This window comes from Perca fluviatilis, chromosome 12 (genome assembly GCF_010015445.1).
Source record: "Perca fluviatilis chromosome 12, GENO_Pfluv_1.0, whole genome shotgun sequence".
NCBI lineage: Eukaryota > Metazoa > Chordata > Actinopteri > Perciformes > Percidae > Perca > Perca fluviatilis.
The window spans coordinates 11,074,385-11,101,912 of NC_053123.1; the positions used below are offsets into that span (position 1 = coordinate 11,074,385).

The 27,528-nt window shown below is 39.9% G+C and overlaps 1 protein-coding gene across 12 annotated transcripts in view; it reads right to left on the reverse strand.

Moving 5' to 3' along the window:
• The window catches only part of stxbp5l (syntaxin binding protein 5-like), a 154,151-nt gene extending 133,916 nt beyond the window's left edge, over window positions 1–20,235 (reverse strand). For all 12 annotated transcript variants that reach the window (XM_039817823.1, XM_039817821.1, XM_039817817.1 and 9 more), the window contains exon 1: window positions 19,562–20,235. In XM_039817823.1, coding sequence (XP_039673757.1) covers window positions 19,562–19,729 — 168 coding nt within the window. In that variant the 5' untranslated portion in view covers window positions 19,730–20,235. The remainder of the gene's footprint in view (window positions 1–19,561) is intronic.
• Between the last annotated feature and the right edge of the window lie 7,293 nt (window positions 20,236–27,528).

Below are 27,528 nucleotides of genomic sequence, written 5' to 3' on the forward strand. Positions count from 1 at the left end.
ACAATAATATAGGCTAAAACTGCAGTGTGACAACAGTTTAAGCACTGTAACAATGCTACAGATGCTGTAAGAATAAAAAATCATTCTACGTATCAGATTATAGTTTCATTTTTTTTTTAACTACCCATTACAGCAACAGAGGCCCTGCTTTTGCGAAGCATTATAACAAAAATAATGTCATGTAATGTCATGTAATCCCCCTACCTTCAAACTGAGCAGAGGTCTGATCAGCCACACCTGTATAGGTGTGCGGGGCATTTCATGGAAATAATAAATCTGATCAACATTAGTGGCACCGACTGTGTACTGCAAAGAAAAATGCCCATTGGTTCTCAAAGAAGGCCATCAACCATCATGAATGGATAGTTAATCAGTGATTAATAAACCTAGATGGTCGGGCCGAGCATTTTAAACTCGCAGGGAAGGTGTCCAAAGAACAGTGGCTGATTTTTTAAAGATGGGACATTGTGAGCAATGAGCTTCAAACTCACAATCTTTGGGTCCAAAGGAAAATATTGATCTCACTGAGCTATTCTCCAGGTGTTGACTCCTCTAGCTATTTGGGTCATACTTTATTAAGTCAGCCTGGGTTGACTCAATAACATGCCTTTCCTAAACTGGAACTGGACTGATTGTTAATCAGAATCAGGTGTGTTAATGCAGACGCACATAAAAAATTCCCTTTTTGAGATAAAATTCTGAAATTTTGCACACCAAATCTACAGTGATCTGATGTTGTGAATTTTGTGCATGAACGTCAAAGATTTAGTTTAGATTTAGATTTAGTAAGATATTGCAGTATTTGTTTATTTATTGTGTATTAATGCACTGTGGGCTAAATTTTTGATATAAAAAATCTGAATGGAAAAGTTGTGGAGGACAGTCTGGAAATGAAGTTGCCCTAATTTTGTGTCAATTGAAACAAAAATGCGGAAGTGATGGACTTCAAAATTGCCACAAGGTAAAAGCAGAGCATAGTTTCTGCTCTATTGGGGCTACAGTTTGGCGTAAGTTGCGACATTGTAGCATGTACGGCCGATGTGTTGTGAATTTTTAAAGTTTAGAATTTTAAATGGCTGCTGTAGCGCCACCATCAGGACAATTAGCACACAAAGCGCACTGATTGCATTTGGCATAGGACTGGACTTGTGTGCAAATTTTGGTGAGTTTTCGTGCATGGTAACATGGATTTCTTAGCAAGAAGTAGAAGAAGAAGAAGAATACAGGCAAATACAATAGGGTCGACACAGCTTCGTTGCTCGCCCCTAATAATACAGGCAAAAACAATAGGGTCCCAGCAGCTTCACTGCTCGGCTCCTAATAAACATAGGATCATATAGTCCAAGGAATCAGACTTTCTGATTGAGCATATCTATAATGAATAAATATGGATTTTAAAAGCCTTGCCTCAATATATTTGCATGGTTTCATTTTATTCCCTGTGAATTATGTTTTGAAAGTACGCATACTCAATTCCTCAGTTCAAGAATTAGATCACACAGCAGCATGCAGCAATTGCTGGCGTTCTCCTGTCAGTTTTTATTTTAAATAATTTCAACTGTTTTAAATATACTTTCCCTTATGTGGCAATTTAATAACACAATAAATGTATTGCGTATGAATATAACTCTTTCACCGTAATGCACCTAATGCATCTGGAAGGCATTAGGATGTAACATTAAGATATGCACCACGAGCACATGTATTTCATGGCATGACATGGCTTTGAGATTGTAATTCTCTTCCATGATTTAATGTATTCTATGTTTTCTTCATTTTGTGCTAAGTAGAGTATGTTGTGTGTGGATATTGGACCGAAAACCGTGGATGAAATTACTTTTGTATTGGTGTCATGTAATTCCGTGTGGGATGGGCCACTTCGAGGCATTCAATAATTTTCTCGCATGACATAGGATGTTGGCGTGGGACTTTATGCCAGAAGTGACTACATTTTATGGGGTTCAAAAGTAGGTGGGACAAAAGTTTGCAGAATGGGCACTGACACGCGCCTCCAACCTATCGATAAGATTAACTCACCTTCCCCATCACCCCTATCTATTGAAGAGGACAAAGAGGAAGGTTGAGTGTTTATCCTAGTTATCAGGCAATAAATGTTTGAGCCCTTAGCAGTAAAAAGAGCTGCAGATAATGCTAGCAATGATCAAACTGATGCTCAAAAACACTTCTCTTAAGATTTTTACTAAACAAGTCAAATGATTCAGCAAATAATTTGATGAAAAGAGAAAAAAGTGGGTCGCTCATACACATTCATACACAAAACCATTCGGTGGTAATGCAAATGCAAACACATCATTGGAAAACACACAGATGACGGTTCTATCAGAACCTGGCCAAACACACACATTCACACGTTCATCGTCCAGGTCCCTTTAGGTTCTCTAGCTTCACTCTGGTACACTGTTGCTGGCATACAAGACATCCAACCCCTACATATACATACAAGAGAGCCAAGAAGTGGATGAAAAACACATGAATTTTAGAGCTGCTCATATATTTTTCAAGGCCAAAGACATAAAGCCATCTTTCTCCCTCTTTCAGTGTGTGTTGTATGTATTATAAATGTGTGTGACCAGGTTCACCTGTACTTCCATTCTCTATCTATCTATCTATCTATCTATCTATCTATTATCTATCTATCTATCTATCTATCTACTTACCTACCTACCTACCTACCTACCTATCTAATTGTGGTTTCCCATTGTGTAAAATAGGAGGTACCTAATACAGACTGTTTATAATATAATATAAATAAAGACAAAGGAAAATACTAAATGATTATTCATTCTGTTGAAGCAGCGTAGATGTACATTTAGAAAAACACAGTCAGCCGTGCAGCAACTGTTGACCTGCTGCTAAGGACCTGCATTATGGCTGCCAGAGGCTGCATTACATCAACTCCCCTCTCCATCCACCTCCTCCCCTTTCCTCTCCCTCTGTTGTGTTGTTTTCTCCTCTCCATACATAAACAACCTTTATGCACACAAGCCTTGTATTTAATCAGATAACCCCATACAGACATCCCCCCCCCACAGACTAATACCACCTCATGCCACTCACCATCCTCTCTTTTCACATAGCGTTCAGCTGCAGAGCTGGTCTAGACCCCTGCTTCTATTAATAGCAAGCACCCAGCAACCACTTCCAGCATATTGTGCATTGAGCAGCTATATCTCCAAACACGGATCAACACAGTGAAATATGACATTAAATCTCAAATATATCTTTATGGGATTACACTAATGGTCTATAACATTTATATACATCTTATAAAGGTACAAAAGCTAATTATTGTTTAACACTAGCGTGGTGCAGCTTATTCAAGATCATGGAATTTTTCTTACTGTTACCATATGGCATTAAGTACCAGTCCTCTACAGCTTGCGCAATTTTCTTGCATAGTGTGCGAGTGAGTGACTGTGAAAAATTACTTACAAGTTCTGTCAAAATACTTAGATTTGGTAAACTCTGAGGATTAGAAATATGTTTTTTTTTAAATATTCTATCTGCCCTCATGCTTCCTTATTAGCAAAGACTAATGTGAAATATGTTAAGGTAGCAGGCTTCAAGTCTTTAGGCAGCACTGCTGCTTAAATTGCAAATTGCTTTTGCCAATTAAAAATGACAAATGTGGTCAGTGTACCACTATATCAGCTGAAGCTAATTAACAATCATTTTGTGAGTAACTTCACAAAAAGCCAAAACATAACTAGTTGGCTGTAGTCCTGTTGATGTGCTTTCTGAGAGTCGTGGCTGTACTTAGCCAAAAACCAGTCCAAAAAAACAAGTCTACGAACCAGGCTAATCATTAAGTTATTGTAAAACTAATAAGAACGACTTAAAGTTTATTAACCACAAGGTGGTCTATATGAGTACTAAATAACACATTTGGCCCATGTTTTTGTCACTTGAACCATGCAACAGGATGCAATGCTTACCATAGTTATGTTATTTAAATAGGAAACCTGAACTTGAACGTTCACTTCATTAGGTTCACCTGTACAATCTAATGCACTCCAATACAACAGCCCTGCAGCAACATCCATCTTTATGAAGCTTGTAATGTTCACTTTTGGGCGACATCATCAGAAATGTGTTAGCCTAATTCAGTTATATGTTTCGGGTGGTGGTGGTGTTGTACTGGACTCCATTATATTGAGAAGTTTTCTGTTTTTTATATTCTGTCCCCTTCGTATACTGGGGTGATGGAAAGGACAAAAACATTTTTCTCTCCATGTAATGTAGTCCAGTACAATACCACCTCTAACTATGACCTCAATAATAAACATATATAAATAAATATAATTGAATTTGCACATATCAATATGGACAAGGTAGTCCGTGAGTTGAAACTAGCCGAACTTAATGATTGAATCACTGCTTCAGCCCCTCAATATAGCACATGACACTAGCTACATGGCAACATAACTGCAGGACCTCAGTAGATCCTGCTAAACTGGGATACAGGAGTAATGCAGTGAGCAGACTCTACAGCCTGACCTTGCTTGGACACATTTATCTACATATCACAAAGGAATCATTTCGCACACAGAGCAAGAAGGGAGGAGGAAATGGAGGAATGGATGAAGAGGCCACTTGTGATGTGCAGTCTGAAGCAAGAGCACTGACAAGTAGTAAATAATGCATAGTGAGAGTAGTGAAAATGATGGAAAGAAATGTACTGTAACGTTATGTGGGAGACCATAGGATTAGTTGTATGTTTCTTGTAAAAATAAAAATAAAATGTAATACAATTTTTAATTCAACATAGTGTGTTTGTGTTTTGTGATTATTGGACAACATGTGCCAGAATCTAATTTAGCAGATTGGTTTAGCTAGCTAGCTAATGAGGTCATCATATTGTAAACCAAATCTGGACTAACTTACAAAAAGCACACAGCCACACTTATGTTACTGGTCCCTATAAATAATGGAAGACATGTAGGCCTAATTATTATCCAAAACGTACTTTTCAATTAAAAAATGAACAGCAGGTGTGTTCAGCTGTTAATAGTGCTTAAGGTTACGTTGTTGACGTTTATTAAGTTAGCTAACGTTAGCTTCAAGAAATGGTTAGTGGCTGAACACCACCACACATCTAAAAGGAAACTTAAACTACCGGGGCATTGTTTAATCTTTCAGTGATGTTAAAATAGGAGCGGTCACTAACCTTTAAAACATTTTGCAGCTTGTCAGTCCTTTAGTTATCGTTAGGTGCTTGGCTTCCAACAGCATTTGGGACACCTCAGGTTTTTAAGCTAACTTTGACATAAGGGAGCTAGCTCTCGGCTGCTGCTGTTAACAAACATTTAGCTATCGTTAACTTAACGTTATTCAGTCCATTTCTGTGGTGAAGAAGTTGAGACCTACCTAGCTATGTTTATCAACAAAATTACTTATTTTCCTGAGGTGGCACCAAACATAAACACAATGGCCAGTAGATAATTTGACATTTAACATTTCTTTCTGTCTTTCTGAGCTCTCTCAGCAGTTTTCGGCTGGGTGGGTGCGCGGGTCCACTCCACCGCAGTACATATCCACGCGCCAGACCATGGATGTTGATGATGTAGCAAGAGAGACGAGCTTTGCTAATATCAATATAGAGGAGCTTAGCTATAGCCATAAAGTGCCACAATGCAACGCTCTCTTAAAGGGAAACGTTTATTTATAGTTGCTGTCTTTCAAAAGAACGACAGAGCAGGAGCGGATTGCCATCAATTGATATTGACATTGCATGTTTACACCATATAGATGCAATCATGTTATATTAATCATTAGATCACAGACCAAGCAAAAATGTTGACATTTAAAGGGAAAAATCAGTAATGAAACAGTTGTTAAAAGTCAGAGGGTTGTAGGTTGCCAGGGGAAAATATGAATAGTGGTAATAAGAATTATACACAATAAACATCACCAAAGCAAAGGCTGATCTTTTGTTTTTCTCAATTAAAGGTGATCAACATTATTTAGTGGTAGCCTAAATGGCAAAAATGCTTCAATATCACTTACATTTTAGTGGACAGTGGTGATAATCTTGGAATAAGAATTTGGTCAGTTAAACATGCAGGTGGTTACAGTGTTTTAACTGCATTAGAAATGAGAAACACATGAACATAAATGGCACTCTTGACTCCAGCTGGGGACCAAGTAAAGAGCGTGGAACTAAGGTGTGTTTAAGGTGTTTAACAATATGCATGCAGTTTGTTTTAGTGCCTCTGCATCAGGTGTTTTAGCATCTGTCCCCTCAGGCTAAACGTCAGGATGAGAGACAGGTGTGCAGAGAAAAGTAGAGTATTCCTGTCACATACAAATTTTCCAATTTATAAAGACTTACAAAGTCAGACCGCCCATCATACAAACAAAGATACACGAGGCTTCCCCCACCGGTGTTTGAAGGGAAATATTTTGAGGTTGCTCTAAAATTCCTTTGATCTCATCAGGAGCAGCCCAAAATAAAAAAAGAGGCAAATCAGAACGTGGGTAGAAGAGAAGACGTCTGGGGGAGGAGTGGAAGAGGAGATCAGGGGTTTCAGAATGTGTGAAACGAGTTGAACCACATAGTGGTTACTTAACACAGCAGGATCCAATTCATGACTTATCAGATGCTCTTGCCTGTATTTTCTAACCAGTGGTCTATCGTTTATTGTTTAGATACTCATCAGGTCTACCTCAGGGTCCAGAACAATTTGTTTGTGCAAGTTCAGCACACTGTGGTGTAATTTGTTGCGATGCTGTAATGCTATGTGGAGAGGAATCCGCCGACACTGTTTCTTGATTATAAAGGTTTATTCACATTCAAGAAATCAGCATCATGTACAAGCCCTGCAGAGCTCGGAGAGGACCTGTTTTCCCAATTCTCCAGTGGTCCTCTGGCTTTCTTTGTTTGAACATGGTATATATTCTATAACATAGATGGGGGAGGAAACAATACTTTGACCAATGGCTACAAGCCAACTGGCTCTATCTCGGAAGGCCATTGATAATGCATCCCAGATGTTTCCAAAGAGGTGTCTTCTGAAAGTAGAGTAAAGTTCATACAAGGTCTCCTGTCGAATCTTAGATACCAGTCCTAAATGTTCAGATAAAGCTCAAATACATGTTATATAGAATTATCAGATGAAATAGGTTGAAAATACACCTCAACACAATTAACATGTCCAAACCTGCAAGAGTTAAAAAAGAAAAGAAAAGTGCTTTCTTTTGTTCTTTTGGTCGCACTTTTCAACATCTGGGATTCGTATAACTGTTTTGTAAAAGGTCTCTGTCTTTGAATATGTTTATAATGGAACTTGAAATATAGTTATTGAAATGAAGCTGAAACAGTTATACCTAATCTAGATGTCAATCTGCAGTTTTTCATCTGATTTAGTCATTCACAGTTTATTCATTTATTTATTTTTACCGCATCACCAAAACAGCTGCTTACTGGGAGCTCTACATAGCATATGTGGGCTAAATGGTAGATTCATATGTATTTTAACCTGCATTAAGCAAGGTTTTTGACTGACATAGTATCACCTCGTTTAGTTGATATAGCTAACATGTTAGCAAATAATTGCCTCTCTCTCTTTTTAGCTGTGTTTTGGACTCCACCTACCCCTGACGGAAATATCTGGCTCTCCACTATGTTCACCAGATCTCACTAACTTCTTTTCGTTTGTTGCTGGGCAGGTAATGTACCGAAGGTTTTGTCAGAACTGGGATCAACGCTGATGAGAGCTTTGAGAATGACCAACACATTAAAAATGTGATCTGTAAAAAGAGGGGGAAGTGGTTCAATACTTGAGTGAACCCTATCACATTACACATAGTCATCTGACCCATTGTCAATATAAAAATATTAATTATAGCAGCTTTAAGCTTTTTCTCAGGCACAGGAAGTAATGCGTCCATGAACTCACTTTATTGACAGAAAATACAACAACAAAACACTTGCACTTTCATTGACAGGTGATCTGAACCACCGCTGGAATTAGTGCACCAAAAATTGAGAAATAACCCCAAATCACTTTATAACAAAGGGTACGAGGTTATGCTGTAGCAGGCAAATATGATATTTTGATGATTAAAAACTGTCCTCTGTGTTTTTATCCTCAGTGTTTTTTCCATGAATAAAGCAAGTCATGGTTGCACGGTGGGATTCTTTATCACGCTGAAAGCCAAAGGATGAAGGGAAGGACTATCATTGATCACTGAGGCTGAGGGCTGATAATAAGCACTTCCCCCATGTGCTTGCTGCACGGCACATGAATGCACACAGAACAGCACACGAATGCGAACAGGGTGAGAATGCAGTGCCAGTGTGAGAGCTCGGAAATATGATAACGAATGAATGAGCCTTGATAAGCTTCCCTTCCTGCTCACTGTAGTGGGCTCATTTGTCTCAGAGTTGCAGGCTACAAAGTGTTACGTGTGGCCAGAGGGAGTGGGGGAGGGCCACTTGTATGTATATATGTGTCATTTATATTGCATCAAAGTACTGTATGATTGTTTCTTTTTGTTGGAGGGATGAATATGTATACATAACCACACACGGACTTATGAAAATACTGCACAGACAAGTACAGATAGGTACAGCGTGCAGTCGTTTTTTTCTGGTAGCATTTAACTCTTCAAGGGTCAAATGTGCTGAATGTTAAGCATGTGTCTCTTCAGATGAAAGCGTGGGCTTAACAGCCACATACACATAATTTGTATTTCACAAGTGCAGAGCAATCGTCTCTGTTTGGGTGTGGAGGAGGTGATTGTTGTGATTGCACGCTGGGGCTTCGTGTTGTGCTTTCATGCAGACGTGGGGTCAGAAACCTGCCATGTGTAGATGCACAGTACTGTATATGTGGTTTCACCTTTTAACCACTACAGCAGGCTTGTCAGGGAATTAGCCATGGAATCAGCATCATGCCTTAGGCTTGATAGAAAAAGTAGGAGTGGACAAAATAGTCACGCATTACTACGACAGCCCCCTTTACAATCACAGAGAAGAACCCACATTCACACATGGTTGGTTTTCAAAAGTTTTTTTTTTTTTGTTTTTTTTGCATGTTTTAAATAGCTGCCTGATTTTTATGACAGTAAATTTGAAACTGATGTGAATGTCATCTTTACTTGTCAGGCTGTGTTGAGCTAATGTGATTAGCTTGAGTGAATATTTAGATAAAGATAAATTGATTACTTTGTTTTTAAAGTAATAATCACTAAACATGCATTAGATTGTGCTTGATATGTATTCTGAATACACTGTCTCTTACTTAGTGAATACACTGTTTGCACTTTCCACCTGAATTTCAAAAAGACGAGCTGTGTTTCTATTATAAAACAAAAAAACTCAACTCCGGCTTCGGCATACACCCTTTAGATACTTCTAGAGAGACATCAAGTAAATGAGGTTTGTCAAGTGCTTGAGAGTACTGTAGCACTTGAAAGCAGAGGGATCCACTAACCACTCAGATAGGCAGGGGAGAATGTTGGTTTAAAGCTTTTTAGCACAGCAGTTCCAAGTGGATTGTTTTCCATAATACATTTTCAACTTAGCAGTCTAGTCATGAACTAAAACATTGTGTTAGTTTTTGCCCATATCTTCTTCCACAGTAAAATACACAGAAAGGGCAATACTGGAAATGGGTCAACTGTGGATTTAATATGATTGACAATGTAGTAAACCATTGATTCACGCTAAAACAACCACAATCCTCTTTCTCCCTAGAACATGATGTAGCCAGAGAAACACAAGCAATGATAGTATATATAACAAACAAAAATGCATTGGGGCCTTTGAGAAAAGGGTGGGGCCCTGAAAGTAGCCGAGAGTGGTTTACCTTCATAACATTCATGGTTATAACTTGACTGGTAAAGATAAAAAGAAAACACTTTTCTGTTAGAAATAAATCTATATTTGACTAGAATTTTGTTCTCACTAGGAGCCACACATCACACAAAAGAGGCATTACTGCAGTGGTTGATTAAGCGCTGCAAAATGAAACCAGACTTCATGAGAGCGAAGTGATGGAAAATTGAGCGAAATGAAGGGCTGTTTGAAAAGCTCACTCCATTATATTTGCACAGCATGAGGTCAGGCAGGCAGTCTGCTGTCACCTAAAAACAAAACAGTTTGAAAGCCCACACAAAATCAAGAGGCGACTATTTCTCTTTATCAAACACACACTGTCACATACAGAAAAACTAATGTAGAATATGATACAATAGAATAGAACATGTTTTTATACCACAGCTACTATCTCAGTGGGTTCTACTGCTGTTCTTTTGAGCACTTTATTGCAGTATTGTAATAATGCTTTATTTTTTTAATCATGCCACACAGCCAGAAACATATTCTTTTGGTGTTTCAATGTTATTTTAATATGTTCATGTAATTTCTTCATGTAATTTCTTCCATAGAATTATATCATTTTTAGAAAATAATTAGTAAGGCAGATGTCTCCTCAAGCATGAAAAATAAGCTTTATTAAGTGATTTGTTGGAATAAATACTGGATACGGAACACACACACGCACGCACGCACGCACGCACGCACGCACGCACGCACGCACGCACGCACGCACGCACGCACACACACACACACTGTACTTCTTGAAAACCTATCTCCTCTGTCTCACTTCAATATAGTTAACCAAACGTTTTTCCTCTCTTATTGCTGCTTCCGAGATCTTTTCTTTTCAGTCTGACATCAACTCATTCTTAATTGATCCCACACTGTGGCTTCTGAGAGACAGTTGAAACATGGTAATGAGAGACTAGCTGGAAGTCAACCCACAGAGTCATCACATCCATGAGAGCTCGTGGGGTCGCCTTTGAGGGAGTGAGGTGATGTCATTTATCATCATGTATCATACAGTCAGAGGAGAAGACAAACTATGGAACAAGCTAACATTATGAAAAAATCAATCATTGGTCAAATAAATCAGTTCCCAGTCTCTCACTGTTTTTCTACTACAATAATAGTGTACAGCTACACCAGCTGCTCTGTGATGCAATACTAAGGCACAGTATTGCTTTTAGCTTAATGCCAACATCAGCGTTCTACATGTTCACTAATGACAATGCTAATGTTGTATCAAAGCCGGTATACTTATTAGAAATTCTTTGGTAATATGTAGGAAGTTTACCATCTTCACCGTCTCAGTTTTGCGCTTTAGCATGTTACCATAACATTTAGCGTCAAACACAAGGTACAGCTGAGGCTGTAATTATGATTTGTCCTGTGGGAGCCATGAATGTCTACACCTTTGGTACCAATTCATCAAGTAGATAAGGAGGTATTTAACAGGATAAATGAAAACTTTGACCTGCTGATGTCAGGGGATAACCAAAGTCAGAGGGCTTCATCCTCTGGGGAACATAAATGTCTATACCAAAGTTTTATTACAATCCATTTAAAAGTTGTTGAGATATTTCAGTCTGAACCAACCAACTGACCTTGCATCCCAGAAACACGCTGCCATCATCTTCATTAAACACAAAATATCAGTTTTAGAAGAATCAAAACTTATGCATCTTACAGGGTATTACAAGTCCTCCTTAAATATCAATTTGTGTCCCTGGCTGCAAAATGTGGCACAAAAAACTAAATTATTCTATAAAATTAGTCATTCTGAATCGTTCTGATTACCTAAATGAAAAAAGAAAGGATTTTTTAATTTTTTTTACAATGAAATCTATTTTTAAATCTGATTGTGCTGGTGTTATGAGTAATCATAAATCCCCTTTTGAGTTTAATAATTTATTAACAGAGATTAGAAATGTGAATGGGGTCAAGATGTCTCCGTAGTGCGCTTAACAAGCTGCCGATCCAAAAAATATTAAAAAACACTTACAACCTAATTGAGTTCAGACATGAATTTTCAACTGCAGAGACATGAGACTACCAGTAAAACAGCATCTTTCATTTCTCTAAACATAACTTATGTTTGTGTATTCCTGACAAGCGACCTCTTATGGTCATGCAAATAATAATAGTTCTCTTTGAGAAGCAAAGGTGGAAGTAACGTTTTTAAACCTCTTATGGAAGAGTTTTCTGTGGATGTTTGGACAGACTAAGTGACTGAGTTCCACACTGAAGAGCCTTTTCTCCTTAAATACTGTAATACGCATGCACTATCTTCTGTTAGCTTTGACTTTGTATTTAAATTTGTTTTGTCCATGCAGAAACAAGTGTGGGTACAGAACTTTTGTAGTTTATATACTATATAATATATATATATATATATATATATATATATATATGATTATATAGATAGATTATATAGATTATATATATAGATGATTATCACAGAAACATGACTGAACATACAGCAGCTAGCAGCTAACAGGGCGAGCTAGCTACCAGCAGGATAGAGACAGGGTAGGTGAATTTAAACAATGTCTGAGTTGAAAACGCATCTTTTTTTCACATAAGGGCCCTGTTCATGTTGCACAGACATTTTAATTGCATTACGTGTCTGTTAAGAGGCACAAAGGCACTCTAAAACTTGCCCTGACAACTGCTGTTTTAGCTGAGTGGAAGCTCATAGACATAGCTGCAGCTACTCCGTGTTGACCGCACAGATTCGGCTCGTTTTTTTGTCTATCGACTGTACTCGCCTATTTATAGCGATCAAGATTAACATAAAAATTGGCCGGAATTCTCCTTTAAGTTTCTGTCCCAAGTTTACTAGTGTCTGATCACAAAGCTACATACCTTAATGTTGAAGGATCCCTGCCTGGCATAGTTAGTACTACTTCATCGTCAATTTAAGTCACGAAGCAGAAATCCATTCAAGTATGTGCTCATCTGTCAGACTAAGGTAACATTTATAAATCTTATTTTTTACATTTTTTTTTTTTTTTTTTTTTAAAAAATTTTTTTTTTATTTTTTATTTTTAATTTTTTTTTTTAAAATAATTACTTTTTTTTTTTAAAAATATTTTTTTTTTAAAAAAAAAAAAAATAAAGACTTTCTAGATTGCAAATGACAGTCACTATGGCAGGCGCTGGCAATGATTAGCGTTAAACATCTGGCTGTTTGTGGTTTTCCAACTGTGAAGAGCTTCTATTTTCAGATAAACAGGCTGTATACAGCATTTTTGTAATTCAGTGCAATAGCCTTACTACTTTTGCAAAGCTTATTATTTTGTTGACACTGTCATAGAGGGGATTTTTTTGGATTCTGTGGTAATTTTTAAGGCTCTTTTTTGTGTTGTTGTATTGGACCATTAATAATTGGCCACTCGGGGGCAGCAGAAACAACCTTTGAACACAACATTGATTGGGGCGGGGGAATCAATACAGCATAGTATCGCGATATTTTCCGGGGCAATACTGTATCGATACACAGACACCAAGTATTGATCTATTATTATTAGGGATGCACCGAATCCAGATTTTTGGGGTTTGGCCGAATACGAATCCACTGGTTAAGATTCTGCCGAATCCAAAACCGAATACTGAATCCTACTCCCATCCTCAGTAACAACACATTAATGAAGTAAACAAATGGTTAACACAAGTTAACCTTCATGCACAACTCGTATTCTTTCGGATGTTTCATACGCAAATGTTTTAACAGCAGCGATGTTGTGTGTTGTTTAGGGTCCTTGCCACCACGAGACAAATCGGCATTGCAAATTGAACATGTAGCTCTACTTGAATCGCCTTCTTTTGCCTGAAAGTACTGCCAAACAACACTTTTTTCTGCTCACGAGTTCCATTTTCACTTTCTCACAGCCTACTGCATTGAACTGTCCACCTATGTAAACACCTTCCCGTAATCAACGGCGGCATCATTACGACAACCCAAAAATTCGAAGGTTCGGCAGAAACCGAACCCCGTCAAAAAGCCCAATATTCGGCCGAACCCGATGCCGAATCCTGGATTCGCTGCATCCTTAATTATTATATATGTGTTCGTCCCCTTGACAATCCCATTTTGCAGCAATAAAATTAAAGTGGGATGAACAAACATATAAATAAATAAATGTATCTTTTTAGATAAAACAGATGTTGACAAAATTTGAAGTTGGAAAAAGGTAATTAATTGCAATATGTCGCAGAATATTGCAATATGTTTAAAATCACAATAATATTGTACCCCTAATTGACATAACTGTTACAAGGATTTAAGTTGATATGGTGAACTGGTTAGCAAACAGTGGCTTTACACATCGAGCAGATACAGAGAAACATTAGCATTCATTTGGAGTTGTGTCGTTGTCCACCTGATGAATGTAAGTCCAATATTCACTAATAGGTTAGCTCTGTTATCTCCAAGTCCTCAGGGAAATATGTGGCTCTGGCTAGCTGCTAACTGCTCCACTATGTTGACCAAATAGTCTCCAACAGTCTTACAGTTGGTGTTGAGCAGGTAGTGCACAGTGGGGGTTTTAGAGCTTCTTCGCTGAAAACAGCTGCCTGCTGCAGTGAAAAAGAACCAAATCAGTAAAGTTTCGGGCTGAAGACCAAAACAATGAGCTAAAGACGCTTACAGTACAGCTAAGAAGAACTGCAGAGTTGGTTGCTACCAGTGACCGTTAAATGTGCGAGTTGTTAATACATGAAATAATGAAACCGGACTAAGAACATTAATGATGAGCCTTAGTTGTATAATTAAATTATTTTGTCTTCTCCAGATTTAACCTCCAGAAAAATCTAAATTATCCAAAGCATGGATTCAACTAGCTGCTGAACCAAAGGTCTTTACAGAGTGTTTAGCAGGGCATTCATGCTACAAGCTCTGTGTTCTGCCTCTCTTCAAAAGTTCTCTACTAGTTAGACATCTGACAATTACGCACAGCTTAGTAAAGTAACTGTCATGTTCCTGGAACCAGGCTGATATGATGAGTGCTGGAAATATCCATTTGAGATGTGGCACGAAGGGATACACCTTGTTATTAACAAAGTCAGCAACAATACATAGCCTACGCATAGCACTCAAATGAGGCTCCTTTGGAATGAAGCATGCACATACAGCTTGTGACTCTTACACAGGACAGAAGGGATCCATGATTCAAGCTGTTTACCCAAAATACTGATTGGGTCATTAGCATGTGGCACCAGAGATCAAGATGGTGAAATGTTTTCTACTGTTTTCTACGGTCAGCAAGTTAGACCAGCAAGGCAACCCAATATGGCCTTCACTGAATTAACATTTCCCAGTCCATGGCAAGACAAGTATTCAGAGACAACATTGTGCATCGAACTTTTGCTGGAAGCTGTTATTTGTGGCCTTCCTGTCAGTTTGAACAAGTCTGGTCATTCCCTCTGACCTTTGAGTGTTTTCACCTACAAAGCTGCTACTGACTGGGAAGTTTCTGTTTGTCCGTTCTCTGTAATCTCCCGACACGGTGTGAGAGCACGTTGTGCCCTTTTGGGTCCTCGTGTTTGGTTAGCTGTAGCCAGAGGGAAAGTGTGATTTATAATCTATTTTTAATTTAGACAGTTACATATTCATGTTTTACTTTTGTCAGACATCAATGTTTAAAGAGTTTTGTGTTGGAACGAATGTGAAAATGCACAATTTTACCATTATTTGTAAGCGTATCCTTATTTATAAGCCAAATCCACCCATTAAAGGAACATGCCGACTTATTGGGAATTTAGCTTATTCACCGTAACCCCCAGAGTAAGACAAGTCGATACATACCCTTCTCATCTCCGTGCGTGCTGTAAGGCTGTCTGACGGCTCCAGCAGCATCAGCCCATAACAGAACATGCAGGTGAATGGTTCCAGTAATCCTACTGCTCCGAATAAGTGACAAAATAATGCCAACATGTTCCTATTTACATGTTGTGATTTGTAGAGTCACAGCGTGTACAAAAAACAACGTAACATGAGACACAGCCGTCTTCTAACCGTTAACAAACCGGGAACTGTATTCTCAGGCGGAAGAATATACAGCCCGGTCTCATGGAAGTTCGTGTAAATGTGACGTTATTTGAATCTATTGATACGTGTTCACGGAGACGTTTTTGTCGTTTTTTACGTGGTGGACAACACGAAAATGTGAAGTAATGTATTTCAATGGGAAGCATATTTTGTGGCCACAGCACGAAATTGTAGGGAGTAATATAAAAAGCCGAAAATCCACGTAGGGAGGTTGGTCGGGGTGGTGGATGGGTCAAACAACACAGGACTTTCACCCGGGCGAGCGGGGATCGCATCCCGTTTGCGGCGCTTTGTTTCCCGTTTTGTACCGCGTGTTACTGTGGCGCGTCTCCCGGCGTTTAAGGCGCCCTTTCCCCGGCGTTTAAGGCGCCCTTTCTCCGTAAGTTTTTTCCTAAACCCAACCTCCGCCATCCCGTTATCGTGGGGCGTCCCCAGCGGGCCGTCAGCCCGGCGTATCGCTGGCTTATGGGCGTCGCTTTGGCGCCTCCGGTCCCCACGAGCCGCCACCCCGGTCTCGGCTTAGGGCGACCTTCGGCCTACTCCGCGTCCTTTCCGAAAATAATGTGACACTTAACCGTAAAAATAACGTGACAGTTACACGTAAAAATAATGTGACAGTTACACGTAAAAAATAACGTGACAGTTACACGTAAAATACGAGAAAATGTCTCCGTGAACACGTATCAATAGATTAAGAATAACGTGGACATTTACACGAACTGCCGTGAGACCGGGTTGGAATATAGTACTTGGGCGGAGTGATATGCTCGCAGCAAGCCTGTCTGAGAATATAGTTCCCGGTTTGTTTACGGAAAGAAGATGGCTGTGTCTCATATTATGCTGTTTTTTGTACACGCTGTGACTCTACAAATCACAACATGTAAATAGGAACATGTTGGCGTTATTTTGTCACTTTTGTCGCAATTCGGAGCAGTAGGCTAGTTGGAACCAGTTACCTGCAGGATCTGTGCTGGGCTAAGCTAATGCTGGAGCCGTCAGACAGCGTTACAGCACGCATGGAGATGAGAAGGGTATGTATCGACTTGTCTAACTCTGGGGGTTACGGTGAATAAGCTAAATTCCCAATAAGTCGGCGTGTTCCTTTAAGGCCTGTAACAAAATCTTTTGGTTTTCAATAAAACCTAAAAGAAAAGTGCTGTCTCTATTCAGTAAGTCTGAAAAGTGTCAGTGTGCTTTGGGAGAATGCAAGATATAACATAAAACCTCCTGTCTTCCTTCTGTCCTCCTCTTCAGCTCCATTACATCATAACACCAACACAACAGATGAGGTGCACCGACTGAGGGAGAGAGTTGTACCAACATTACGTTGATAACCTTTCTTTGTTTTTATAGTCCAAAATAACACACATAATAAGGTTGGTGAGGTAGGTAGTGTTTGGTCACAAGAGTAACATGTGAGTGTTTCTTCTGATTTCTTTTGAAGTGATTTTTCATTCTAATAATTACCTTCTTATTATAGCATTCAGTTCATTAATTCAACTACCAACAACCACAATGCAATTCAGTTCAATCTCTCTCTCTCTCCATCTCTATATCTAGTGTTTCTACAACCTTCTCTCTCTAACACAAAACTCATCCTGCTGTAAACTGAAATGAAACAACTGATTCAATGAGACTATGCCACCTGGGTCCCTCCCGTTTCCCTTCTTTACTCCTTCAGTCCGAGTGTGATTTCACCAAAACCTTGTTTCAGCACCTCTGCTATTGGGTGCTACACTCACTATAAACACATAAAAATGCTGTAGAATCCAAACAAAATGAGTTGTTGCATCTTCCCACACGGCACAGTGGACAGAAGTCATGACTAACTTTGACAAGTTTGCCAAGATGCCAAACCATCCCACACATACTGCACCAGCTCACAGATTTATACCCCTGTTAGAAAGTGAAGATCAGATCTAAAAATATGTAGGGCAATGAATGGAATTCGAAATGCTTGTTGATTGCCTGGTGTTTCTCTCTATACTGTGTTCATATGAAATAAAAAAATGCATTTATGTGTTATTGGTGACTACTGACCAGTTTTGGGGCAATGTGTCTTTAATTTACATTCAGGGCTTATTCACTTTAATCTAACACCTCTATATTTATTTCAATTAAACCTGGCTGGGGACAAACCAATTTCTGCTGTCCAATATAATGGATCAATAAGACATGTTACCTCTCCATCTCTCCTTGAACACTGTCTGCATTAGGGAAAGCAATTGACAACATCTATGCTGCCTCTTTCCTCCCTCTCCCTCTGTGCCTGTCTCTCACTCCCTTCCACACACACACACATACACACACACACACAATTACAGACATACAACCTGCACCTGCACAGACTCGCATAAAAACCCTAAAAAAATGTGAAGGTGGTGGGAATGGGCATATTTGTACACTCATGGCTTTTTCACAGTGCCTCAGTTGATTCAGTGTCTTTCACTCGCTGAAGGAGGAGCAGCTTCCCGCATGGGATCAGGCAATCATGCTGTTCTTTTCCAGCACTTTCTCCTCCCTGTCTGCCTGCCTGCCGAGGGGGCTCTGCAGCATCCTTTCCAGCTTGTGAATCAACCTCCCTCCTCCTCCTTTCCCAACTCCTCGATACAGAAATTAAAAGCCCCCACCTCCACTAGTGTCATTCTGCCCAATAATACTGTAATATAGCTCCATAAACAACCCGGTTTCTCTTGGGTTCTCAATGAATTATTCACAGCTTTATCCAACAAATTACCCCTATTTTTTTTAGGGTGAGGAATATTCGCTGCAGTCAGCTCCAAAAAGCATCCAAAAAAAGGGCTGCAATGGGCTGCAAAGGCTGCTATAAATACACACGCCTCCTCCTCCTCCCCCCCCCTCCAACCATCCACATCCCTCGCTCGTTCTCCCTCCTTGGTGAAAGCACATCAGCTAGGACAGTACTGCAGGGTCCCTCCGCTGGCTTGCTGTGCACTTTTTTTTATGCAAGGGAGGGACACCAGTTATGTCATCGCTCCGACACCATTCTTGCCTGCTTGCTGATGCAACCGGGAGGCTGTCTTTCATTGACTTCTTTCGGATTGTTTATATCCAATGTTTGTGGGCTAACTGCAGCCTATTTAGCACGCTGATGGCGGGGCGCATCGACTGTTGCTGTACCACGCATACTGGTGGGAGCTAGAGTGTACTCAAAACTGCACACACATGCCAGCTTAACCCGCCGTGCACACGTGTCTGCGGGGGCTCAGCCGTATGTAGATGAACAACGGGTGACTTATGGAATAACCGCATTGCTTTGCCCTAACACAAAAAAAAAAACATTAGGGTTGAAAAGCACCAGAAAACTTTTGTCTGATGAGGCTTCCTCAGCTGTTTTGTGTAAAATTGCCTCCATTCCCAGGAGAATTGGAAAGGAGGATGTGTCCGCGGTGCTGAACTTTCAACACAAACAGAGAACAGCAGGCCACCAAATCTAGCTGAACTCACTCCAGATCCAACTTTTACGGTCCCTCTCCACTTCATTAATGCCTAACGTCAGATGATGTACACTAAAAGTCAGTTTGATTACATGCGTCTTGTATGTGAATATGGATTTGGGAAAACCAGAATCCAAAGTGTTGCAACCTCAGTCCTTAGTCGGATGTTGGCGGCCTAAAACTGAACAAACCTCTTGAATTACTCACCTTACACAGCTGAAAGTTTTCCGAAACGAGCGTCTCCTGGATGTCGATTTCCTTGGGAGTTGGTGTCGCGGTGGGAGTCCCGGCCGCGCTGCCACCCGATGGGGATCCGATAGTTCCTCCCGGGGAGGAGGTGGTCAAGCCGTCCAACACCTTTCGAAACTTCTTCATTTTCTACCGTGCTTTTGTATATTGATGGTAGAGATAAATAGGCTGAGCCGTTCTTCTTCTTTTTTTTGTTTTCCGGAGTTCCCTGTCCTCTCTCTCAGATGCAAGATCCCAACTGGTTTGGGCAGCTGGAGAAAGAAAACGTCGCTTCCTGCAGCAGAAAGACCCACTCTCTGTTTCTCTCTCTAACGTGCAATTTAAAAAGTCATAGAGGTAGGCTACCTCATTTTGCTCGCTGGCTGTTGTCCACAAAAGAAATTAATGCGTCTGAGCCACGCAGTGATCTGAGGATTACAGCCAAATGTTGCACATGCCAGGTCGCCTATCTCATATCTGAGCATGCACCGACGGAAGTGAGACTACTCAACTTCATCTTCATTTTTGCATCCTAAAGTAACGTCCACTCCCTGGCTTGGAGAGAAACCCCACACCTCAACATCAGGGAGCCGAAGAGCGATGTTCACACAGAAGTAGACTGATCAAAAGGACTTCGAGCAGGTCGACCCACTCCACCGACCCCCCCCCCCCCACACACACCCCCCCAACACCCACACCCCCAAAAAAGCACTTTCACAGCGCTGTGGTTGCCCGTAACAGGAAGAGAAGGAGGGGGAAACAGGCTGAAGACGCAGAGGCAATGCAGTTAAAAGCGGTTAGACTCCACAGTCAGGCCGGAAAAAGAGACAACTCAGCCATCAGGAAAAGAAGAAGGAGAACAATTAAGACGCTGTGCAATGGTGGAGTGAACTAGAGGTCAATCTATGGATAGTTGTAAGTCGTTTTCTCCCCTATCACCCAGCTGTGTTTCAGCTTCGCTTCCCTGCAGTCCAGAGACAAGAGACGGGAGCTGTCCGCGGTGCTGAAAAACCATGAGCAGCCTGCACCACCTCCCACCACCGCTCTCTCTAGCCTTCTCTCTCTCTCTCTCTCTCTCTCTCTCCTCCCCTCCCTCCCTCACTAGCGATTGGGTGACAGCTTTAAATCAAAGATAAATAATGATTGAGGAAAATAACCCAGGAAACGGCAAATAAAGGAATAGTTCACCCAAACGTGGTAAAGAGGAGATGTTGCATCCTGTTGTAGAGTTATAAAGCTCTTAATGAGTGCAGCGTTTTTTTTTTTTGAAAATGGCTTCATTTGCAGCTGTTAATTCCCATCAACACCATCTGGGGAGTGAGAAAATGTTATCCATGCATCGATATAAAAAAATCGGAACTATTCAAGAGGGCAATACTACATCGTGCTGTTTCTAGTTTCTCTTCCCTGGATTTTAATTTAATTTAATTTTGAACTTACGAAGCTTTGTCCCTCTTAATTCACACACAGTTATTAACCACTCACACCACTGTGACTGTTTCAAGGTCCAGTCCAAAAACAGCTCTTCTTAAAGGTCCCATGGCATGAAAATTTCACTTTATGAGGTTTTTTAACATTAACATGTGTTCCCCCAGTCTGCCTATGGTCCCCCAGTGGCTAGAAATGGCGATAGGTGTAAACCAAGCCCTGGGTATCCTGCTCTGCCTTTGAGAAAATGAAAGCTCAGATGGGCCGATCTGGAATCTTGCTCCTTATGAGGTCATAAGGAGCATTACATCTCCTTTCTCTGCTTTGCCCGCCCAGAGAATTTGGCCCACCCATGAGAGAGAGACATCATGGCTTTCAAACCAGCAAAGTGGCAGTTGGTCAAGGCCACACCCCCACCCTAAAGCTACAGACACAGAAATGGCACATTCTAAGGAAAGCTCTTTTTGGGACTGGCTCTAGTGGCTGTAATTCTGCACCAAGGCTGAATATCGGGAAAGAGACTTCAGATACAGTATTAGGGGACCACTGAGGCCTATATAAAAGCATCCAAAGAGCACCATGTCATGGGACCTTTAAAGCACCCAGAAGGCCACATGCATGTTAAAACAAATTGCATTTTTTTCAGCATTTTACTCCAACAACAACTTCATATTTTCATGTTGTGCTGTAAGGTTTGATCTCGTCTGATGTTCTTGTTTTTTTCTTATCTTCTTGTCTTAACACTTTTGTTTGGAGACAGTTGTGGGAAATATTTGTTTAGAGAAATTCAAAAGAAACATACTGAAAAGCAACTGACAGGTTTGACTGCAAGTACTGAAAGACCAGTGTGAGTAAATACTGACAGAAGTTTTATTTAGGTGAAATTGTCTTTGGTTAAAGTTGTGTTTCTGTAGACATTTTCCGTGACAAAAAGAATCCTGATAAACGATTAAGAGACTAAGAAAAGAGTGGTTCTGAAAATATCCCGTTAATATTGTTGGTTTCAGGCATTTCAGGCATTGTGAGTAGGTCTTCACAATACATTAATGGACTAGAACATGATTTGTTGGCATGGCATGTTTTAGTCCATTAACCAACAAGAATATATCCTTTACATTACCACAAACCAGCTATTGGTTTCTGTTCATTTCTGAACATTATGAAAATCATAGATGACTTGAAACTAGCGTGACAGCTACTCTGTCAGAATGAAGGTTCTCTTCACCACCAATTTCTTACTGCAATTAGTGTCGAAGTTGAATTATTATATACATACGATTTTGGCAGTTGAGATTGATGTTGTCAGGAAATCAAAACTAACATAAATATTGTAAAAGGTATTCAATACAGATGAAAAATACAGACCATTAATACACCTTATGGTGGAAACTAAAATATATCACCATAAAAATAAAAAAAATAAAAAATTATGAAAGAACAAATATTCTAAGTACAATAAAAAAATCATAAACCATTATTACTTAATTTGAATGTTCAGGAACAATCATATTGCATAAGCAATTACATCACCAACCTCTGCCCTCTGGCGATACTATGCAGTCAGAGCACAGCACACATGGTCGGTCTGTCCTATTCTCCAATCTAAGATAAGACGATAAAAAGACTACAATGTGTGCTCTGTGTCACTAATGCTGTCCAGAGTGATACAAGCACTACCCAAGAAGTGTGTTGAGTCTCTGCACTTGGGCTTTCATTGGTTTGGTTTTTCTGCCTACCAAACCCTTTCAAAAAATAAAATAAGATTTAAAAAATACGACCTACCAGTAGTTATAATAAGAGGCATTTGATGAAATGCATCAAAGTGATCCCCTATAATAATTTTCTTTGGAGTACCAGTAGAAAACAACGTGCATTGTATGATGCGGCAACTGCAAGCCATGATGCCATATTGGATTACTTTCACATTTTTAAGCACATCGGGGAAAACATTGAAACAAAATCATACAAACAACTTTCAAACACAATTATCAAACTCTACAGATTCTCTTCGCTCAGCTCTAAACTAATGGATAGACACATACTGGGCAGATAGAAGCAAAGAATAGATATGAAATGAGTGTCCATGCAACACTACATAATAATCATTCAATTATTATGCAAGGTAATGAGCTCGGAAAATAACTAGAGCTGGGAGAGTGTTTGAAAAAAATATTGACCTTAACCTGTGATGTGCAGACATCCAAATTTACTGTTAGGTTTGTGTCTGATATATTCTGTCTAGATATATGGTACAGTTTTTCTGCAGGTGGCAAGGCAGGGGAACGGCTGAAATGACCAAGAAAGTGTCTATAAAGGGGCTCGGACGACTACACAAACACACCAGCCCATTGGATAGGTTACTTGTTCCTCGATACACAAGGACTCAACCTCAGGCTTTTCACATAGGATGTTCAGAGCTGTCCACTTAATGCCACGCAAAGCTTCCCTCAAAAGCAATTCTATCACTACTGTGTAATGTTTTGTCTTGCAGAGATACAAAGAGGTAGTTTGTGTGTGTGTTTGTGTGTGTGTGTGTGTGTGTGAGAGTTTGTGCACCATGTTTGTGTACTGTTTACAACACCACAGGCAATGGGGAATATAGAAAAAAAAGCACAAAGTGAGCTTGATATTGTGTTCAGCACAAACATGCACCCACAAAGAGCTTTGTTTGGATTAGTACATGGTAATTAGACTGGTAGCTAATTTGCGGCTTTCAATGAAGGACAAAAAAAAAAAAAAAGAACAGATATAAAAACAAAAAACAGGAATATTTAGTATTTTAAAGAGGACATGATTGGTATTGTTCAAGGCCACTAGTGTAGTCTAGTCTTGATGTAGTGTTGTAGTGCAATTACTTCAATTGTCATAATTGAATTATTATAGTCAGTTATGAAATGTCTCCCATGCTGGTCCTTGTTTTTTTTTCTTTGCAACAAGATGTGTGGGATCAAGAACAATCTTAGGATATTTTAAAGGCCACTGTGATAATTAGAACTCACTACTGATTGAGGAAGAAGGGCAAGTTTGAGCAATGATTCAAGAACTGACCTTTGTATCATGGGAATACGGGCCTTGTATTCAGTCAGCTTCGTCTCAGAGATGATTTCCAGACGTTGATTAATTTTTAAGAACAGATTTAATTAAAAGCCTGTTGAAACGATTTCAGCTCAGAAGGAATTTGTGAACCCCCTTCTCACACACACACACACACACACACACACACACACACACACACACACACACACACACACACACACACACACACACACACACACACACACACACACACACACACACACACACACACACACACACACACCAAGGCCAAGTACAGTCGTAAAATGACTATTGATTAAGGCTAAGATCTTGGGTGATTGCAAATGACAGATGCCAAGGGCTGCCTAGAACTCTGGGCCCTGACACACCAAGGTTAACTCAAAGTGTGTATGTTTAGAGACATTGCACAGAGCATGTGAGGCAATCGCATGTTCTGTCAAAAGCTGAGGAGGTGGTGAATACTGAGAGATGGGAAGCCACCTCACCTGTACTGTGCACATTCTTTAGAGGCTGACAGGACTGTAAACCACATGCAAAGACCATTGACAAAGGTGTGGTGGCCACTCATCTTTTAGATTGGACGGTGATGCCGATCTTGGTGTGCTTTGGTCTGGACTGAACTATTGCAATGGCATTTTGTACTGACATTCATGGTCCACAACGACGAATCCTCATGATTTTGGGGATCCCCTGATTTTTCCTATAGGGTGACCGTGAGGTTGGTTGGATTGTTAGACACTGCACACATTTATATTTAATTTATATTACTCTAAACCACCATCTGTTAACTAACTGTACACTAACTGTGTACACTGCACTATATTTCTTCTCCTGTCTATACTTGAATATCACATTACACATTTCTGCTCTTTTTGCACTTCTGGTTGGACGCAAACTGCATTTCGTTTACTTTGTTCTTATACTCTGCACAATGACAATAAAGTTGAATTTAATCTAATTTATGTCCCCCTCTGGATGGATGGTAACAACTTTGAAGAAATACTTTTTATCTAGTGCCATCACCAGGACAAAATGTAAACATAACCAATTTGGTTTGTGACAAAACATCTGCAAAACACAGACTTTCCAATTAGTCCCAGCATTAGCTGGTGTTCAGTGCTAATTAGCAAATGTTAGCATGCTAACATGTTAAATTAAGATGGTGAACATAGTAAACATCAGCATGTTAGCATTCTCATTGTGTCCTTTGTTATCCTGTTGTATTTACAACAACAAAAAACTTGTACAAAAAAAACCTTTAACAGCATCACAGAAAAAGTTATATTTAGCTGTTGTTCAATGTTCATTTTGTAGGTTCCAGTTTTTGATGGTGGGCAGGGCTGACCTTTGGTTTACATTTTACATTTTGATCACACATTGGGGGTTTAAATTGTTGACATCTTAACCTGTTTGAAGACATTATTTTTTATGTAAGTTTATTTTGTTTTTTGTTAGACAACATATAACAAACATACAGATAGCACAAAGCTACATATTGAACAACAATCACATCCTCCACGGCAGGTGTAGTTATTTGATGGAAAAAAAACTATAATTATGATGTTACTCCCACACCAAGGAAGAGGAGCCAAAAAAGTATAAAAAATATATAGAAAATAAATAAAATAATAAATTAAAATAGCATAACTAAATAAGGTGGGTTCGTCTATAGGGTATCAACTGGGGACAAATTAAGACAGTGATGGCAGGATGGGAGTGATCCCAGTGGCATTGATAGAAGTAGGAAATTAATGGGTTCGAAATCATCCTAAATTTCTCCTGCTTCCCATCTCTCAGATATGTTATATTTTCCAGATGGATGCAGTTCATTAAGTCATGTACCCAGTTTACATGAGTAGGTGGTTGGCTTGACTTCCAATTAAGGAGAATTGGAGAAAGTACAGAAGGTGAGTGCACCGTTATGGAGGTTTGACAAAGTTGCAGTCTTTGGGGAGAGACCTAAAAGTGCAACAAGTGGACAAGGGTTAATCACAGAGCCCAGTGCAAATGACATAGAATACAAAATTTATTTCCAGAAACCAGTCAAACTTGAACAAAGCCAGAACATGTGAAGCAGAGAAGCTGGGGCCTGCCTGCACCTATCACATGTAGGATCTATCTCTGATTTGATCTTTGCTAACCGTACTTTGGTCCAATATATATGATGATTTTATTTAAATTGGATAAGACTATGACGGCTGCATATGGAGGAGGAGTGGATCCTATTGTGTAGTCCAGATCATCCTCCCAATTTTGTCTAGCTGTAATAAAAGATGAAGGCGAGAATCCTGCAATACAGTCATAAAAAGCAGATATAGCACTCTTTTAATTGATGTTAAGAGTGATGTCGAGCTGTGTTGGAGGAGGATTTGGAAATTGAGGAGAAGTGTCCCTAATAAAATCTCTAATCTAAAAGTATGTAAAAAGGTGCGACCTTGGGAGGTTAAACTTAAAGGACAGCTGGGTGAAGGAGGCAAACATCTTGTCTACATACAAGTCTTTAAATGTTTGTATACCTTTAAAGACATTATTATTCAGTGATGGGGAGGAAAAGCTGGATTTTTGTCACAGGGAGAAGAAAACAGGAAACTCTGGAAGCCAAAATGTGATATGAATTGTCTCCAAATACACAAAGACTGATTGCCTACTGGGCTGTAGTTTGGAAGTTTAGGAATTGAAGCTAGTGGGGAGTAAAGTAAAGGCTGTTAGAGATAATGGTTTGCAGGAGGTTTTTTCTACTTGTACCGACCTGGGAACCCAATCATTCAGACTGAAATGGCAGTGTGGCCAGTAAAGGAGGTTGTGAATATTGGCAGCCCAGTAATATAACTGATATCTGGGAGGGCGAGTCCTCTAGAGTCTTTTGGTAGTTGTAGAATAGATTTCCGAATCCTGCAAGGGCCTTTATTCCAAATAAAAGAAGAAACTGTTTGGTTGAGGGCTTTAAAGAAAGATTTCGGAACAAAGACTGGAATACACTGAAAAAGATAAAGAAATCTAGGTACTATATTCATTTTTACAGAGATAATACGGCCTGTTAAGGATAGAGGGCGAGAGGACCAGCGCAGAAGATCTGACTTAACATGTTCCAGGGTAGGTGTGAATGTCATGATGCCATCATGGCAGCCCCTCCCTCTCCCTGTTTGTGTGTGTTGTTTGTTTCCCTGTTTGTGATCCCTCATGTTTCTCCCCCCTGCTCTGTGTCTGTGAATTGTGGGCGTGGCTTATTTTGTAGGCTGCGCCAGGTGAAGCTCATTCCCTAATCATCCCCAGCAGTACTTCAGGCTGTGAGCCACTTGTTGCCAGATCGTTTGGTCTTCTAGCGTGGTACAGTTGTAGTTCAGTCTGCCTTGCTCACTTGTGCTCACGTACCCTGTTACCCTTATCTGCCTGCCTGCTTGCTTGCCTGCCTGCCTGCATCTCTCTGGATTCAAGGAAGTTTGCCACGTGCTGGAATTGTT